This window comes from Solanum stenotomum, chromosome 9 (assembly GCF_019186545.1).
Source record: "Solanum stenotomum isolate F172 chromosome 9, ASM1918654v1, whole genome shotgun sequence".
NCBI classification, from domain to species: domain Eukaryota; kingdom Viridiplantae; phylum Streptophyta; class Magnoliopsida; order Solanales; family Solanaceae; genus Solanum; species Solanum stenotomum.
The window spans coordinates 29,469,850-29,486,732 of record NC_064290.1 but is presented as its reverse complement, the minus strand read 5'-3'; the positions used below and the strand labels follow the sequence as shown (position 1 = coordinate 29,486,732).

At 39.6% G+C, this 16,883-nt stretch overlaps 1 protein-coding gene across 1 annotated transcript; it reads right to left on the bottom strand.

Annotated features, from left to right (window-relative positions):
* Positions 1-777: 777 nt before the first annotated feature.
* On the bottom strand, positions 778-1,182 carry LOC125877436 (uncharacterized). The gene has a single exon (XM_049558729.1). The coding sequence runs from the start codon at positions 1,180-1,182 to the stop codon at positions 778-780; it is 405 nt and encodes a 134-aa protein (XP_049414686.1).
* Positions 1,183-16,883: the final 15,701 nt, after the last annotated feature.

The following is a 16,883-nucleotide window of genomic DNA, read 5'->3' as shown; positions in this document are numbered from 1 at the left end:
TTTTGCGGCGATTCATTTGTACTTTATTCTAACCTTGACACCGAACCCAGACCATACTAGTTGTGATAGAGAGGGAGAATGAAGAAAAAAAATTGGGAGAGAGTAGGAAGAAGGAACTGGAATGGAATCTGGGAGATTTAGGGAATGAAAATGGAGTAATTAGGGGAGCGATTTGGTGAAATGGGGGATTGGAAATGTGTAGGTGTGGTTATTTGGAGAGTTGTAATTGTTGGGGAAGAAAGAGGGAAAGGGGGAATGTTTAAATGAAGAGTTTTATTGAAAGGGCGGTCCAGGTCGGGTCGACTTTTAGCCCTAGGTTGGATCAATGAAACCCCATCGATGGTCTGTTGTTCAATTGACCGTTCGTCGATGGGTTCCGTGGTTCTCCCTAACACTTAGTTAATTTTAGAAAACATGATGCCATTCACAATCTGTCGATTGAACGATGGACCGTCAATTGAACGACGATCCGATGGGACCCGTATACCAGTGCATTTATCACTATTTTTTGCAAATTTTATTCCTGCACACGTAGCAAACAATATGCCTTCCTTTTTACATTTTTTGGACTCTATTTGGACACGGACCCTATTTTATCCTCATCTAGCCAACACTAAGACTCTAATTAAAAAACATCTATCAAAAATATCAAAATTTAGAAAATCTTAAATACATAGAAGAGAAAACTCCTATCGTTGGCTTGACTTTTACATCTTGGGTTGCCTCACAAGTAGTGCTTGATTTAACGTCACGGCACGACGCAGACCCTTTGATTACTCAGACTTCATCAAGATCCCATATCTCTATCATCTTATTGACACTCTCATATTGCCCCAAGTAGATCTTTATCTGCTGACCGTTCACCTTGAACCTCATTCCTTCCTTGTTTTCAAGTTCAACAGCTCTGTGGGGAAATACTTTAGTTACTTTGAATGGCCCAGTCCACTTGGACTTGAGTTTGCCAGGAAATAAGCGCAACCTTGAGTTAAATAATAGCACCAGATCATCAGGAGAAAGTTCACGCTTGTCGATTTTTTTATCATGGTACTTCTTCATATTCTCCTTGTACAAGGCTGAACATTCATATTCTTTCAGGCAAAACTCATCGAGCTCGTTCAGCTCATTCATTCTTTGACTTGATGTGGCGCCCCAATCCAAATTTAGCTTCTTAAGTGCCCACATCTCTTTGTGTTGTAGCTCTATCGGCAAATGACAAGACTTCCCATATACAAGTTTGTAAAGGGACATACCTATGGGAGTTTTAAATGCAGTGCGATAAGCCCATAGATTATCATCAAGCCTTCTTGACCAATCAGTTTTATTGCCATTCACAATCTTCGCAAGGATTTGCTTTATCTCTCAATTTGACACTTCAACTTTCCCACTCGACTGCGGATGAAAAGGAGTTGCTATGTTTCGGAGAACACCATACTTCTCAAGAAACACCTTGAACAACTTATTAAAAAAGTGAGAACCTCTATCGCTGTTAATTTCCCTTGGTGTACCAAATCTGGAGAAGATAGTTTTTTTCAAGATTATAGTGATACTATTTCCTTCATTGTTTGAAAGCGCAATTGCTTCCACCCATTTAGATACATAGTTAACTGTTACAAGAATATACTTCATCCCATTCGAACTCACAAACGAACCCATGAAGTCAAGATCCCAAACATCAAAAAGTTCAATCACCAATATCGGGTTCATCGGTAGTTCTTGCTTCATTGAAATCCCTCCTTCTCATTGACAACGATCACAAGACTTGGAGAGATCATGAGCATCTTTGTGGATGGTAGGCCAGTAATACCCACACTACAGAATCTTATATGTAGTCCGAACAACACTATGGTGCCAACCGCCAGGCGATGAATTACATGCCTCTAGTATACTCATCATCTCAACCTCAAGCACACAACAGCGAATAATCCCATCAACACAAATATGGAACACGTAAGGTTCTTCCCAAAAGAATTTCTCCACATCAGACATGAACTTTCTCCTTTGGTGGAATGACAAATCCACGGCACCAACTCACTTGCCAAATAATTAGCAAAGTCAGCGAACCAAGGAATCAGATCAATAGAAGGATCCAAGACCTGTTCATCAGGGAATGCATTATTAATGTCAACTCCATCATCAAGCTTGATCATAGCTTCCTCCTCTATTCTGTAAAAGTGATCGGCAACCTGATTTTTTGTTCCTTTACTATCTTTCACGTGAAAGTCAAACTCTTGCAACAATTGTACCCATCTAATCAAATCTCAGTTTTCCATCCTTCTTATCCATAAGATACCTCTATATAGAATGATCAGTATGCACAATAAATTTAGTGCCAAGCAAATAGGATATAAACTTCTTAAATGCAAAACCATAGAAAGTAGTTCCTGTTTAGTCACAGTATAGTTCTTTTGAGCAATATTCAAAGCCTTGCTCCCATAGTAACTAGGATGAAGAATTTTCTCTCGCCTCTACCGTAATACTACACCAAGTGCTACCCCACTTGCATCACACATCACTTCAAATGGTTGTCCCCAATCCGGTGAAATAATGGCAGATGCATAAACCAATTTCTTTTTCAACTCCCCTAATGCTCTAAGACAAGCATCATCAAACTCAAACTTAGACTCCTTCTCGAGTAGCTTGAAAAATGGGTATGCAATTTTAGAGGAATCCTTTATGAACCTCTTGTAGAAACATGCATATCCAAGAAAACTCCTTACACCCTTTAGAGATATGGGTGGTGCAATTTTTTTTATCACATCAACTTTAGATCGATCAACCTCAATTCCTCTATGTGAAATCCGATGCCCCAACACTATACCCTATTTCACCATGAAGTGGCATTTTTTCAAGTTGAGCACAAGATTGCACTTTTCACACCGTTTTAGCAGCTCAGCCAAATGATTCAAACGGTCATCAAACGAATCACCAACTACAGAGAAATCACCCATAAATACCTCTATTATGTCCTCTACCATATCAGAAAATATCGACATCATGCAACACTGGGAGGTTGTCGGAGCATTACATAACCCAAATGGCATTCTCTTGAACGCAGAAATTCCATAAGGACAAGTGAAAGTAGTATTCTATTGGTCCACCGGAGCTATAAAGAATTGATTATAGCCTGAATACACATTTAGAAAATAATATCAACCCTTTCCAGTAAGACGTCTAGCATTTAGTCCATGAACGACAATGAGAAGTGGTATTTCTCAGTCCATACATTCAACTTGTGATAATCCATACACACTCTCCAACTAGTTACCGGCCTCATTGGAACAATCTCATTCTTAGAATTGGGAACCAGAGTGATTCCTCCTTTTATTGACATGCATTGCACTGGACAGACCCAACTACTGTCAGCAATAGGATATATAACTCCAGCATCTTACCAATTAATGATGTCCTTCTTCACAACTTCTTGCATTGGGGGATTCAATCTTCATTGATGCTCAATACTTGGCTTGCTGTCCAGGATGTGTTGAATTTTGTGGGAACAGATACCCGGTGGGATCCCAATAATGTTTGCAATAGTCTATCATATAGCCCTTTTAAACCGCTTCAATACCGATATCAAAGCCTCTATTTGACCTTCACTCAAGTTAGCTACAATAATAACAGGTAAATTGTTATATTTTTCCCATGAATACATACCGCAAGTGGGATGGAAGAACCTTAACTTCTAATTTTGGAGGCTCATCAACGGATGGTTTTGCTAGCGGGGTGTCTTCATTCTTCATGTCTAATTCCAATTGCTTTGGTTTGTAACAAAACTGAACCCCCTCAAGTGCAGCAACTAGCTCATCATAGCCATCAATACCATCACTGTCAAAATTCATCATCACAGCTGCTAGTGCCTCAACACCCAACCTCTCTTCAATAGATACTTCGGGCTCTTGCTCAACAATATGATTTACTACCGATACTAACTTAGGATCGCTTTCATGCTTTATAGAACGACAGATATTAAAGTTACCTCTTCATTGTTCAGTAGAAACTTCATTTTTCCTCTCTCCATATCGACCAATGCACGCGGAGTAGCAAGAAATGGTCTCCCTAAGATGATGGGGACCTCAAAATAAACCTCTCAATCCAGTATCACAAAGTCCGCCGAAAAGATGAATGACTCAACTTTCACAAGAACAGATTGGAGAACTCCAATAGGTCTCTTCACAGTTCTATCAGCCATAAGTAAACGCATCGCACTTGGCTTGGGAGCTCCTAAACCCAACTTTTTATAGATCAGCAAAGGAATCAAGTTAATTCTAGAACCCAATTCACATAAGGCCTTCACAAAGTGCAATATACCAATAGTACAAGGAATTTTGAAAGCTCCAGGATCCTCTTTCTTCTACACAAGTGACGTAGTAGCAATGGCACTACAATGTTGGAACTTTTCTTCACTCGCAAAACTGACAACCCTCTTTTTGGTCACCAAGACTTTTATGAACATCACATACCAAGGCATTTATTCTAAAGCTTCTATCAACGGGACATTTATGGACAGTTGCTCCGACATAACTATGAACCTGGGATATTTTCCCTCTTTAGACTTTTTCACCAACCTTTGTGGGAAGGGAGGTGGAGGTCTAGGCATGGGAATAACTTTTTTTGTCACCTCAGCTTCCTTTTATGCATTAACTTTCGGCTCCTCAGAAACCTCAACTTCATGCTCACCATTCTCAGTTATACTTTCCACCTCAATTGGCATGGGGTTTTATCGTCTGTTTTCCTCCGCGAGTAGTGACTGCCATGCAATGACCATCATTTTTCAGATTCTAGATGGTGTTTCTAGGAAGTGTTCCTGGCTATCTTGGGTTCACAACCTACCAACCTACTGCTCAAGTTGCTTAATTGATACTTCATGGGCCTCCACTTTTTGACCGATACCAGATAAGTCACTTCGCTTCTCCTTCGGAGTGTCATTAGTAGTATCGAATATCTTCATCATCTTCTGCATGATATCTTCAATGCGAGTCATGCTTGATCCAGCCTCTCTATTACCAGGTGGAACATAGGGCCAACTCTTCACATTCCTGTTTCCATAACTATTCCGATTATAGTTGTTGTCACAATTGAAGTTCTTATCACGGACATAGTTCCCATCATGATTGTAGTTGTCATAGTTCCGACCTTCTTTCCCTTGCGTTGGCGCCAATTTTCTGAGTTGGATCCCTTGGGCGTTAGTCCGAAAACCCTCTGTATGATCATTTACCAAATTCGCATCTTCCTCATAATAATACTCATCAACCAGCGGTGCTCTAGGTTGGAAGTTCACAACATTCACTTTCTCTGCACTTCCACTCACATGCTTTAATACCAAGAAAATATTTGTTCTCATTTTGACCATCTTTTCATGAATATCATCATTTGATTAACTTGGTGCAGTTTGGACCGCAAAAGTATTCTACCAATATTTGCCTTTCTAGTTTTCCATGCATTAATGTTCTTGGAGATCCTCTCAAGTTTCTCAACAATCTCCTCAAAGGTGCATTCCCCATAAGATCCTCCCGCGATAGTATCTAGCACAACCTTTCCATTGTCATCCTATCCTTTATATATGTACTCTTTCAGTGACTTATCATATATGCGGTGGTTTGTCACACTCCTCATATATCTAGTGAATCTTTCCCACAAACTACTTACCGACTCTCCGGGCTATCCCATGAAGTTATTTAGTTTATCATTGAAATTCAACTACTTGGACACTAGAAAATATATCACCATGAACAGCTTGTGCAAGTGGTCCCATGTATATATTGAATTTTATGGCATATCAGAAAACCACATAGTAGGATCTCCTGTCAACGAGAGTGGGAATACTCTCAAGCCTATTATGTCCCTGTCTAAGTTTGGTCATCCCACACTACTCATACATACACTCTTGAATTTAGTCATGTAGCATATGGATCTTCCAAAGGTAGCCCAGTAAACAACCCTGTTGATGTAAGCATTTCCATAAGGTTATTGGCCACCACAAAAGAATGTCCCTGAGTAGTGAAGGGAGAATAATAGCACCGATTGACTCCACGAGTCATAGTCAACACTGTAGTTATCACGAACTCTCGGTATTGGCTAGTTTTACACCCTTTTCTGCATTTTTTATTAGATGACCACTCTAAACGTGAGCAAGCACATTCACAACTCTAGGAGGTTGCAAACTAGCTCCATCCCCTTGACCCTCTCCACTTGGATCATTGGGTCGTTTCAGCTTTAAGCCTCTTCCAGCCATTCTTCTCAAAGTTCTTTATAGCTTCGGATCATAGGGGGTCAAGGGATTACTTTGACTCTGTGTACTTGGCATACACTAGAGTATCAACCTATAGAAAGCAAAAGTAAAACAAAATGTAAAATTAGGAAAAACTTGACTAAGGTTCAATAATAAAGATAGTCTAATCTAAAAGTCGTACTCTCGGGCAGCGGTGCCTAAATTTGATACCCCCAAATTACACCTCCCGGAAGAAGTATAAGTAGTCGTTGTCAAATAAAGAACCTAACTCTCAGGTTAGGGTCGATCCCGTGAGGAATATTGTTCAGACATAGTCTAAGTGACAATTATCTACGTTTAGTCAAATAGTTTTCGAGAAATGTAACAAAAGGGGGGGGGGGATATTTGTAACTAAAAATAAAATTTGGTTGGTTTGTATCACTAAGTAACAAGTAAGCAGTACTTGCAATTTGAGATATCAATATGAGATGAAAACTAGGGTATAAGTGTTCCCCACAAGCTCTTAACACAATATTCCTAATAATAGTAACTCGATCCTAGTGTTAACATGCAAGGTTGATAAATTAGGTATCCCTAAGTGATTAGTCTTTTAAATAGGGAATTTCACCACTCAACTTGATCCATTTACGGGTGTGCTCTTTATTAACCCTTACCTTTAATCCGATTAGCCCTCGCATCACAATGATTAAGGTCAGGCAATTACATAATGAGATGAGTTCTAACGTTGCGCATCACTAGAAAGCATTCTAAGTGAAAGGATCAACAATACATGCTCACACTATTCTCAAATTACTTAGCTATTAGTCATACATTCTTAATTGCTCATGGTTCCCATAACCCTAGTTGTGGATTTAGCTACTCATGCTTTAGAATTCACAATTCATATTTGAGTTACTAAGATGAATCATGAACTTACAATCACAATAGATGAATATTGTAATCTTCAATTGAAAACCAAAAGCAAATTGCATAAAACAAACTTCAAGACTTAAATTGCTAAAGTACTTGCAAAATAATCCTAAAAGCCAAAAACAATAATCTCCAATAGGGAGTAACTCCGAAAAACGTAAATTACAACCCATATTTATTGTAGCAAAATCCTAAAATAAGTAGGAAAATGAAATAACAAAATTTTGGTCTAGACGTAGTTTCGATCGATGACATGAACGACGGACTGTTGATAAACCTACGGTTCGTGGTTCACCTCCGTGGGTCAGCAGTTGGCCAAAAATTAAAGACCTTCAAACGACGGTTGGCATCTACGGTCCATTGATTAGACTACGGTCCGTCTTGTTCTTCCGTGGTTCAACTACTTGAACTTCAACTCTCTGAATCAAACGACAGCCATCAATCGATGGTTCGTCACTCAAACTACGGGGCATCATTTGCCTCCACGATTCCACACTTGGTTAGATTTCCTTGAACTCACATCTACAGCTCTCCACCTATGGCCTGTCAACTGGATGATGGTCCGTGGTTAGACTTTGTCAACTGCTACTTCTGCCTTTTTAGCTCTTTTTTCACTCAACCGCTCCAAACCTATTTCCTGAAAAAATTACATTAAAACACTATCATATCTTATAAAAAAATTCAAGTGAAATGCAACAAAAATACCATAAACTCATGTTATATCATGAAGCGCGCCATATTTATGAATGAGAGGCAACAAGATGATTATGAAATTTCACTTTTTTCATTACTCTCAAGTCGTGCGATAGAGTTCAACTCTATAAGGTCTCTCTCATAATCCTTATCTGATTATCTAAAAGATATGGCTACTCGAAGAGCTTATGCTACAAGTAATGTGAGGGAGAATGCGAAACAAGAACTCACCACCTGCTGTGTGTCCGAGTGGGTTTACGAAGACTACTAATATCGCTAAAGGGCCACGAATTGGACGATTTTTAAAAGGCCAAAGGTTTAAAATCTCAAACTCTTTCACATTTCCTCACTTTTAAATTCAAACAATCACACCCGCACTTTAGTTTTTCTTTATTCTTGCATTTTATCGCTTTTTGGTCATGGATCTTGTGTTCAGAGTTGGAATTCTTTCCTGCCTAGCATTACAAAATCCTAATTTGGTATTAAAGGTTGGTTTTTCCAAACCTCAAAGTCTTAAATAGTGGTTAAACTCAAATGCAATTGTTTAATTTTTATTGATGTGTGTTGGGTCTCTCTGAAATCATAATGTGTGCTAGTTGCCTTTCGTATTCTTGTAATTGTGCTAAAATTGTCTAAATGGTTGATTTTCCAAATTTCGTGCTTTTAAATTGATCATAAATTTGTGGGTTGCGTTAAATTTTTGTTGGGTCTAGTTGGGTGAAGTCTGAGTAACCCAAATTGTTCTAAATAATGTGATTTTTCCAATGATGGAGTGTTTGACGTCATTTTTAGGGTCTTAAGTCGTCAAATGGCCAATCTTGGCCAAACTAGGGGAAGTCTGAGTACCTCGGTGGCATGGATCATATGGGTCTGGGTTTAATTAAGTTTGTATGTTTTTTGGTTTTTGTTCGGGGGCTGCAGGTTTGATTTTAGGAGTTGGGGTTGAAAATTAACACGTTGGGAAGTTTGGCAAGCTGGGTTGAGCTCACCGAAGTCCCCCTAGATCGCCTTTAAAATCATGCTTTTTGTTGGATTTGGTTATGTATCTTTCGGCGAGAAGCTTGAGCTCGCCGAGTTCACTCGGTGACTTGCCGAACGTCTACCTTGATCGCCCTTTTTGCGCCCCTGATCCCTAAAACATACTGTAACTTTTGGCGGGCTACTCTGAGCTCGCTGAGTGGTGTTTGTGATTCGCTGAATGGCCCTTCCTATAGCCGAAAGGCTATTTTTCTAGAAATTTTTTGAGCCAGTCCCTTTGGCGAGCCCGATATGGCTCGCCTAAGTGACTTGGCGACTCGCCGATCGGTTTGGCGAGTTTATCTTCAACTTGATTTCTGTAACTTTTCTTAGATTGTTTCTAACGTTTTTTTAATGTATATTCTAGATATGGCTTGGACCAACTTGAGCGATAGTGGTATGCCGCCCCGAAAAAGAGCAAGGGGAATTGTTATCAATGACAGAGCAACTACTCCTTCTAAAAAGGGCAAACAAGCACCTCCAAAAGGAGGCAAAGGGAAGGGCAAAGTGCCCACAGCTGAGATACTGGAGTACAACTCCGATAGTGACGGGGAGTCCTTTGATTCCTAGGCTGCATTGTCTGAGCCTGAGGATGACCAACCTTCTCAATCTCGGCAAGTTGAGATTCATTCCAGAGTTCGTAAAGGTTCGTCTAGGGCCACGGAGTCTACCTCATCTGTTGTTGATACAGTGCTAGCTTTGGCATAGACGGTGGTTTCAGCACCACCAATTCAGGGTCCTCCTCCCCAGCTACTCAACAGATTAAAGGCCGAGGGATTGAGGTTAATTCTCGAGGAAAATCTGCTTTCCACAGAGGGCCTAGTAGGCAGATATTCTAGGATGATGGACACACTCCACTACCAACGCTTTGACATCTTCACCAGGCCCCGAGGCCCGTATACCCCCACCTGGGTTCATGAGTTCTACGGTGCGTATGTGAGCTAGTTTCCAGGGGAAGAATAAGGCCAATGCCTTCAGACTAGTGAAGTCTGTAGTGGTCTAAGGGAAAGAAGTTGTGTGCAGCAGCAATCACATCAATGTCGTACTAGAAAGAGCCACTGGGTTTGAGAGTGAGTATGAGGGGATAGCTATGGTACAAGCCCTGGATGATCTGAAGGGCTGGCTTGCTCCCCTGATTTCTTACACCACCCCGAGGTGGATTGAGTTAGGAGCTGTGATCGAGAAGAAGGATTTGAATGTAGTTGCATGGTACTGGTTTGGATTCATCAACAACTCTATAATGCCCTAACAGAATGAGTCCATCCTCCGCCACCCCAAGGCAGCCTATCTAGGATCCATCATCGCACACAAGTGGCTCAACTTGGGACTCATCATTGAGCAGGAGATGTCCATGACGGCCAAATAGCACCAGACATCCCTTTCCTTCCCGGTCCTGATTACATAGCTATGCCGACGAGCTGGAGTTCCTCGTGATGAGAATAGGGACATAGATTTTACCCCCATATCTACAACAGATATTCGGTGCATAGAGTCTTTGTAAACTCGAGGGGAGGCATATAGGAGGAGAGCGGCTCCAGTGGATGCATCCCCGGAGGTTGATGTTGATTCTATACATGCAGAGGCATCTTTGCCAACTCCAGCCTCCGCACCTTCAGGTACACCCGCTTCCACTTCCTCTCAGGTTCCTAGTTCTTTTTCTGCTCCCCAACCTACCAAGATCACCCAGACCATGCTCCTCAAGATGGGGCATCTAGTCCATTTTGTCGATCTGTGAGCTACCCGGCTAAAGGCCGAGGTGCCTTGGATTATTGAGCGAGCCATCTCAGTTGCATTGACACCCCTCCAGACATCTATTGATGCTCTCACAGTGAGAGTAGAGACTTGTGAGAGTCGAAAGGGAGTTACTTCAGAGGTGACGACTTTGAAAGCCAAGGTTGCAGATTTGAGAAAGGATGTGGACTATCTAAAGTCCACAGACTTCACTTCCCTCTTTGAGTCAGCTGAGGATCGAGATGCTCTGGTCAATTCTGAGATGCCTTCGGCCACCACAGGAGATGTGTCTATGGATGATGTGGTAGATAATGAGTTAGAGGCTTAGACAAATGAGGAGAAGCTGGATGCTCAGGAGGCGACCATCTATGGAGACCTACCGGATCTAGAGGAGACGATTATACAGTCGGTCATTCAGACATCACTGGCAGAGATGTCCATGGCAGGCTCTAGTGGAGCCAGTGTTAATGTTACACCAGACATTGATGCCCAGGATCAGAGTGTTGCACCGGGCATTGATGCCCCAACAGATGGAGCGTATTTGTAGACATAACCTTTCTTTACCTCCCTCTCTGTCATTTTTATTGACTTTTGTTTATTTGTGTTGCATTTGAGGACAACTGCATTTTTATTTGTGGTGGGTGAGTTATTTCCATACCTACCTCTTGTGATTATATTTTGTATATATTGGGCTTTAGTGTTTTGAATTGTGTGTTGATATTGTTTTGTGTATGTTTGAGCTTATGGCTCCTTGTTTTGAATAGAAATGGTTTTGACCTATCTAAAAAAATTTACCACCTCTTGTTGTGTTTGAATGTGGTTGTTCTTGTGCAAATTTGAGTATCGGTTATGATCAATACCGATGACTTGAATAATGCTACTAATCGGAAAAAATGATTATGCAGCTACGATGAGGCCAAATGAAGTTGAATAGACAATATGTAGACTTTTTGCATTTCGTTGTGACTAGCTAGTTATCTAATGGCGTCTCTTGTGATGAACATTGCACACTAGCGAAAGTGTGGAGTCTCGTTTGATATTGGTATCAATGCCTTGTGTGATGAGCTTACTGTGAACCTTGTACGATGACACCTAAAATTTGCCCCATTGGTCCAGTTGGCTATGTGATGCAAGCTCTTGAAATGATCTTAGGCAGCAATTTTGAAGACTAAAACAATTTGACAATATACCTCTTTTGTGGCCAACCTTGTGAGATGTGTAAACTTTGCTTGAACCCCCTTTGAGCCTTATCCTTTTCTTGTAAGGAACTTGATGCAATTGAGACCTCTCTTTATCCATTCACCCATAATCCTCATGAAGTGTGGTTTGTTTGAGTAGCCAACTTAAGCCAAAAGCCTAAGTTGGGGGTGTGGTGAAAAGATAAGGTAAATCAAGAAGTGTGAAGAATTCCCCCTTTATTCATGATCTTGAAAAAGATGGAACCGCTCCATATAAAAAAAGAGAAATAAAACAAGAAAGAAAAAGAAAAAGAATGAAATTGTTGTGAAATAAAGTTGTTAAAGTTGCAAAAGAAATGGGGTTTTCGATAATCCATCTAAATGACCATACCTTTACACTTAGCCCCATTATAAGCCTTGAAAAGACCTTTTTGATCTTGAGTGAGCCGAAACGTACGTTGATTGGAAAATAAGGGCAAACCTATGGGTGAAGTCATGCATATGTTCATCTTTTTGAGTCAGAGAGTTGTATGTAATTCCATAATTATAAATTGTTGAAGAATTGTGTGTGAATATGAAATCATCTTTGTTTTGAGGGCATTTGAGTACCTTTGTTGAGCTTGAACTTGCTTTTGATGCAAGTATTGTGAACTTGAGCATTTTTGATAGGTGAGTCACAACTTGAATCTTTTAGTACACAAATGATCCTTACATGAGTAAGTTGAGTATTTTTGTGTGCATTTATGAATGAGTCTTTCGTAGCACTGTTTGAGACATCCTTTTAGAACTGTTGAACTTGAGTTTTACTTGAGGACAAGCAAAAGTTTAAGTTGGGGGTGTTGATGAGTCCAAGTTGGACTCATTTAGAGCTTTGTTTATATAGATTTAGTGTCCTCAAATGCTTAATTTGTACCAATAACTGATGTAAAACCCTTGATTTTTAGGTATATTGATTGAGGAACAAAGCAAGGACACTAATAGGCAAAAAGGAACAAAATAGGCTGAAGAAATGAAGATGAGCGAGCCTAAGGATCGCCAAGATCACTCGGCGTGTCGCCAAGTGGCTCATCATACCGCCAAAAGTTTTAGTGTGCCAAGCCCTGAAGGAAAGAACAAAGTTGGCGATGAAAATGAGCAGTTGACGGATCACCGAGTATTTCTGCGATGCATTGCTAGATTTCCCAAAGTTACAGACCATGAGGATGTTGAATGCCAAGGCAGAAGGGTGATGGAAGTGACCAAAGAGCGGCTCGCCGAGTGGTTCGGTGAGCCCGACTTACTTCGCCGAATGAGCTTTTGCAGCATATTTTTGCCGACTATAAATACATTTTTGAACATTTAGTTTAGTATCAAATAATCTTTAAAACAAATTACTATCAAGTTTTAAGCATCTACAGACATTTTTCTCTAGTTTTACCTTAGCTTTGAAGGTCTGAAGAAATTCACTTTTGGGAATTTTGAAGTGGGTCTTTGAGAATCTTTAATTTGGAGCATTGTAAGGACGAAATCTCTCTTACCCAGTTGATAGAAAATCAATTTGGTAACGGTTTTTATCTTTTTATGATGTCTAGCTAAAACCCCAATTCTTGGGGTGTGATGATGTGATTATGGGTTGATTTAGCTTATGGGTATTGCTAATTGTTAGTTTAAATGCAATTTAAAAGTGAGTTCAATCGTTAATTGTGGTTTAACTTAAAAATTGTAGTTGCAAATGCAGTTCTACCTTTGTGTTTTTGGCTTACTCGAGAGAGAGGTCTTATAACTAAAATTATTGATTGATGGTTTGTGGGTATTGGGTTGACCTGGGTTCAGCTCAAGAGAATGAATCCTAAACCCAATCCCACACATTCATCTCAAGAGAGTGAATGGATTAAGGTGTGGGCTACTCTTATCTGCATGCTTGTTGATGTTCGAGTGAAATCGACTTGATTTGGGGTAAATTGTTCAAGAGAAAATTTACCTCCACTATAACCTAGCCTACTCACTAATATCTAGCTATTTTCTAATAGTTGCAATTACCCATATGTCTACATTAGCCAATAATCGATCACATCCCAAGACCCCGTCTCCTTATTGTTATTTCGTGTTGTGTGTGACTGTTTATAGTTGATAGTCAAACCCAAAACCCCTATTTGACATTCGTGTCACCCTCTGATTTGAATAATATTTTTATTCATACTACTGATTTGACCGCATTCTTACTTCCCAATTAAATCTGAAACACGTACCACTCCCTATGGGATTCGACCCCAGCTCATTTAGTTGGCTTATATACTGATTAATGGTCATTGATGCTTAGAATTGGATGAAGTTTCTTTCAAACGTTATTAATTAAATGAACTAATTAGTTGAGGGTGCTTCTTCGGAGACCGAGGCCGATAAGATATCCCGATATCCTCATCTATTTCCTTCTACCAATATTCTAGCTTTAGGTAATGGGTTCCTCATGGTCTCCTCTTTGTTCGGTGTCATGTATCTTAAATGTTTCAATGATTTCCTTATTATGCATGTTCATGAAAAGTTTAAGTTTTGAGAATATGAATCAATTTGATTGATTTCTACATGTTTATGTGCATTAGAGTATAAGTTGCATATACACTTCATGATGAGATGATTGAACATGGTTTTAGCTCAGAGATTGAATTTTCCTCCTTGTATATGAGAAATCTTGAAATTTCATGCATATTGAGTGCTAGGTATAGTTCTTATCTTCCTTATGATGTTTGAGTGTGTTTTAGCTTGGAGTTGATATTTCCTCCTTGGATATGTGCAATTCTGTGATTGCATGCATGATAGGTTGATAGTCTTAAGTCTTTTCTTTCATAAGATGATTAGAATCCCATTAGAGGACAAATGTTCCCAAGGGTGAGATGATCTAACACCTCGGAATCTAGTAGACTAAGTAAGGGATTAAGTGGTAAGTAACAAGCTAAGTATCCTAGATGAGTCGTGAAGGGGACCACGAGGTGTGGTGTAGCCCGTGGTGGCTCACAATAACAAGCCAAGAAATGCTCCCTTCCCATGAGCACCTAGACGGCTCATAGTGGGCACCACGGCGCGTGGCGATGGTCGTGGTGAGGGAGACAGTAGCTACCTTAGAAATGGCCATTCACACGAGCCACTTGATGGCTCGTAGAAGCCAAGCCTGGTCGTAGGAAGGATCGTGAGGTGAGTGGGGTTTTTGGGAAGTTTGCCAAGCCACTGGTCAAGGATCACGGCTGCCACAACATGCTGTAAAGTCCTTGACATCTCGTGGTGTCTGGCATATGGTGGGTAAGTCAGCTGTAAGTTTGAGGACAGTTGGGTCTTTTCCAAATTTCTTTAAAACAATACTATGTCGTTTTACACATGCCTAGGGCCCTTATATAAGTGATTTCAACCCCAAATTCAACCCATTCAAGTCATTATCTTGAATTCACCAAAAGAAATCAAGTTCTTCCTCTCCAAAATATTTCTCTCTCTAGAAACTTGAAAAAGAATGGTTCAACCTAGGGTTTCAAAGAAATTATCCAATTCCACTATTCAAGGCAAGCCTTCTGCATTTGGGTATGATAGTTTTCATTCATCGATTGCTTCCATTCATGGAGTTACCGAATTCTCCTATTTTCAAAGTTAGAAATCCCCAATCTAGTTTGGGTTTTCATCAATTGCCATGGGTTCTCTTGATTATTGATTTAAATGATTGAGTTATCATTTCTTATGCATGAATTGATGAAATACTATGTTTTTATGATGTTTCCCCTATGAACCCATAAATCCCTATGTTTTTTCCAAGTTATGAGCATATAATGTGGGTCGTGCATTATGAAAGAAGAGTTTTATGAAATCAAGCATGAATTGACAGAATTACATCAAATTATGTGAAATACATATGTTACCCATGTTTTCTAAATGTTGATGATTGAAAGTGAGTTTTGAACTATAAATTATGGAATTATGCATGTTCTTATGAAATCTATGAAAATGATTAAGGATGCTTTGAGAATGAAGTATCAATGATGATGTTGTTGTGTTGTTGAAAGGATTTCTCATAAACACATAAAGGTATGATTGTGAAAGGTTTTCTCACATAGTAAGGATTCTAAGGTTGAAAGATCTTCTCACCTAAATAATAAAAGATAAAGAGCTATCATAATGAAACCTAGTTTTGATTTGTTATTGAATGATACCTTTCCATGGATAATGACTTAGCTTGGATGGGCAAGATGACATGCCCTTTCATGTATAATAAGAACAACTAAGAATATGACTATTACATGGGATTTATGCTTAGCACATAGAGGATATTGAGATGGAAGCTCTCTTGTTAGTAGAGTTCGGGTTTCTAGAAGCAATCTCCTTATACCTTACCTATGTTACCCTATTGGATGATTGCATAGATAGACATTATCTAGTGGATCCACTTAAGATATAAGTTCATTGTTCTACCTTGGCAAGTAGGATAACCCTTTTCAGTATGGAAGACACCGGGGTATCATGTTATAGCTCTCATGATTTCTATGTTGGTTATGGCTACTTCCCACAATAATAATGAACTAAGGTTACTTCAAGAAGTATCTCACATGTGTTCAAAGGTTGTAAATGATGTTAGCTTGCATTTACCATGTTTTATGACATATGTTTTCTAACATTTTTATATCATCTTTTAACTTTGTCATTGCATGTCATGGAATTAGCATGATTTAAATATTTTATGCATAGCTATCATACTTGGTACGTTGTTTTGTACTAACACATACTCTTGCCTACAATTCCCCAAATGTACGGTCCGATAGTCAGGGTTCTCATATTCGTGGCTAGTGGTTGATTGTGAGGTTTTCGAGCTTTGGTGAGGCCTCATGCTTTGAGAACGGACTTTTATTTTTCTTCGTTTCTTTCTTATTTTCAGTTTTGGACATGATGTATGGGCTAGGACTAATTTGATTCTATTATATTAGATGGCTATTAAGACAAAGTTTTTAGACTTCCTCTTTACTTTTATAAAACATTTGGACTTGAAATGTTGTCTTTAACTCTTTTTCTATTTCTTATGTTATGAATGCTAAGTGGCTTGTATGTGGTCCCTCGGGGTCCTATACGCCATGTTACATCTAGGGTGTATCGTTGGGTCGTGACATGCAACCAAT

Excerpts from the sequence above, each read along its gene's own strand:
- LOC125877436 (XM_049558729.1), bottom strand. The coding sequence starts at position 1,182 with ATGTGGGCACTTAAGAAGCTAAATTTGGATTGGGGCGCCACATCAAGT.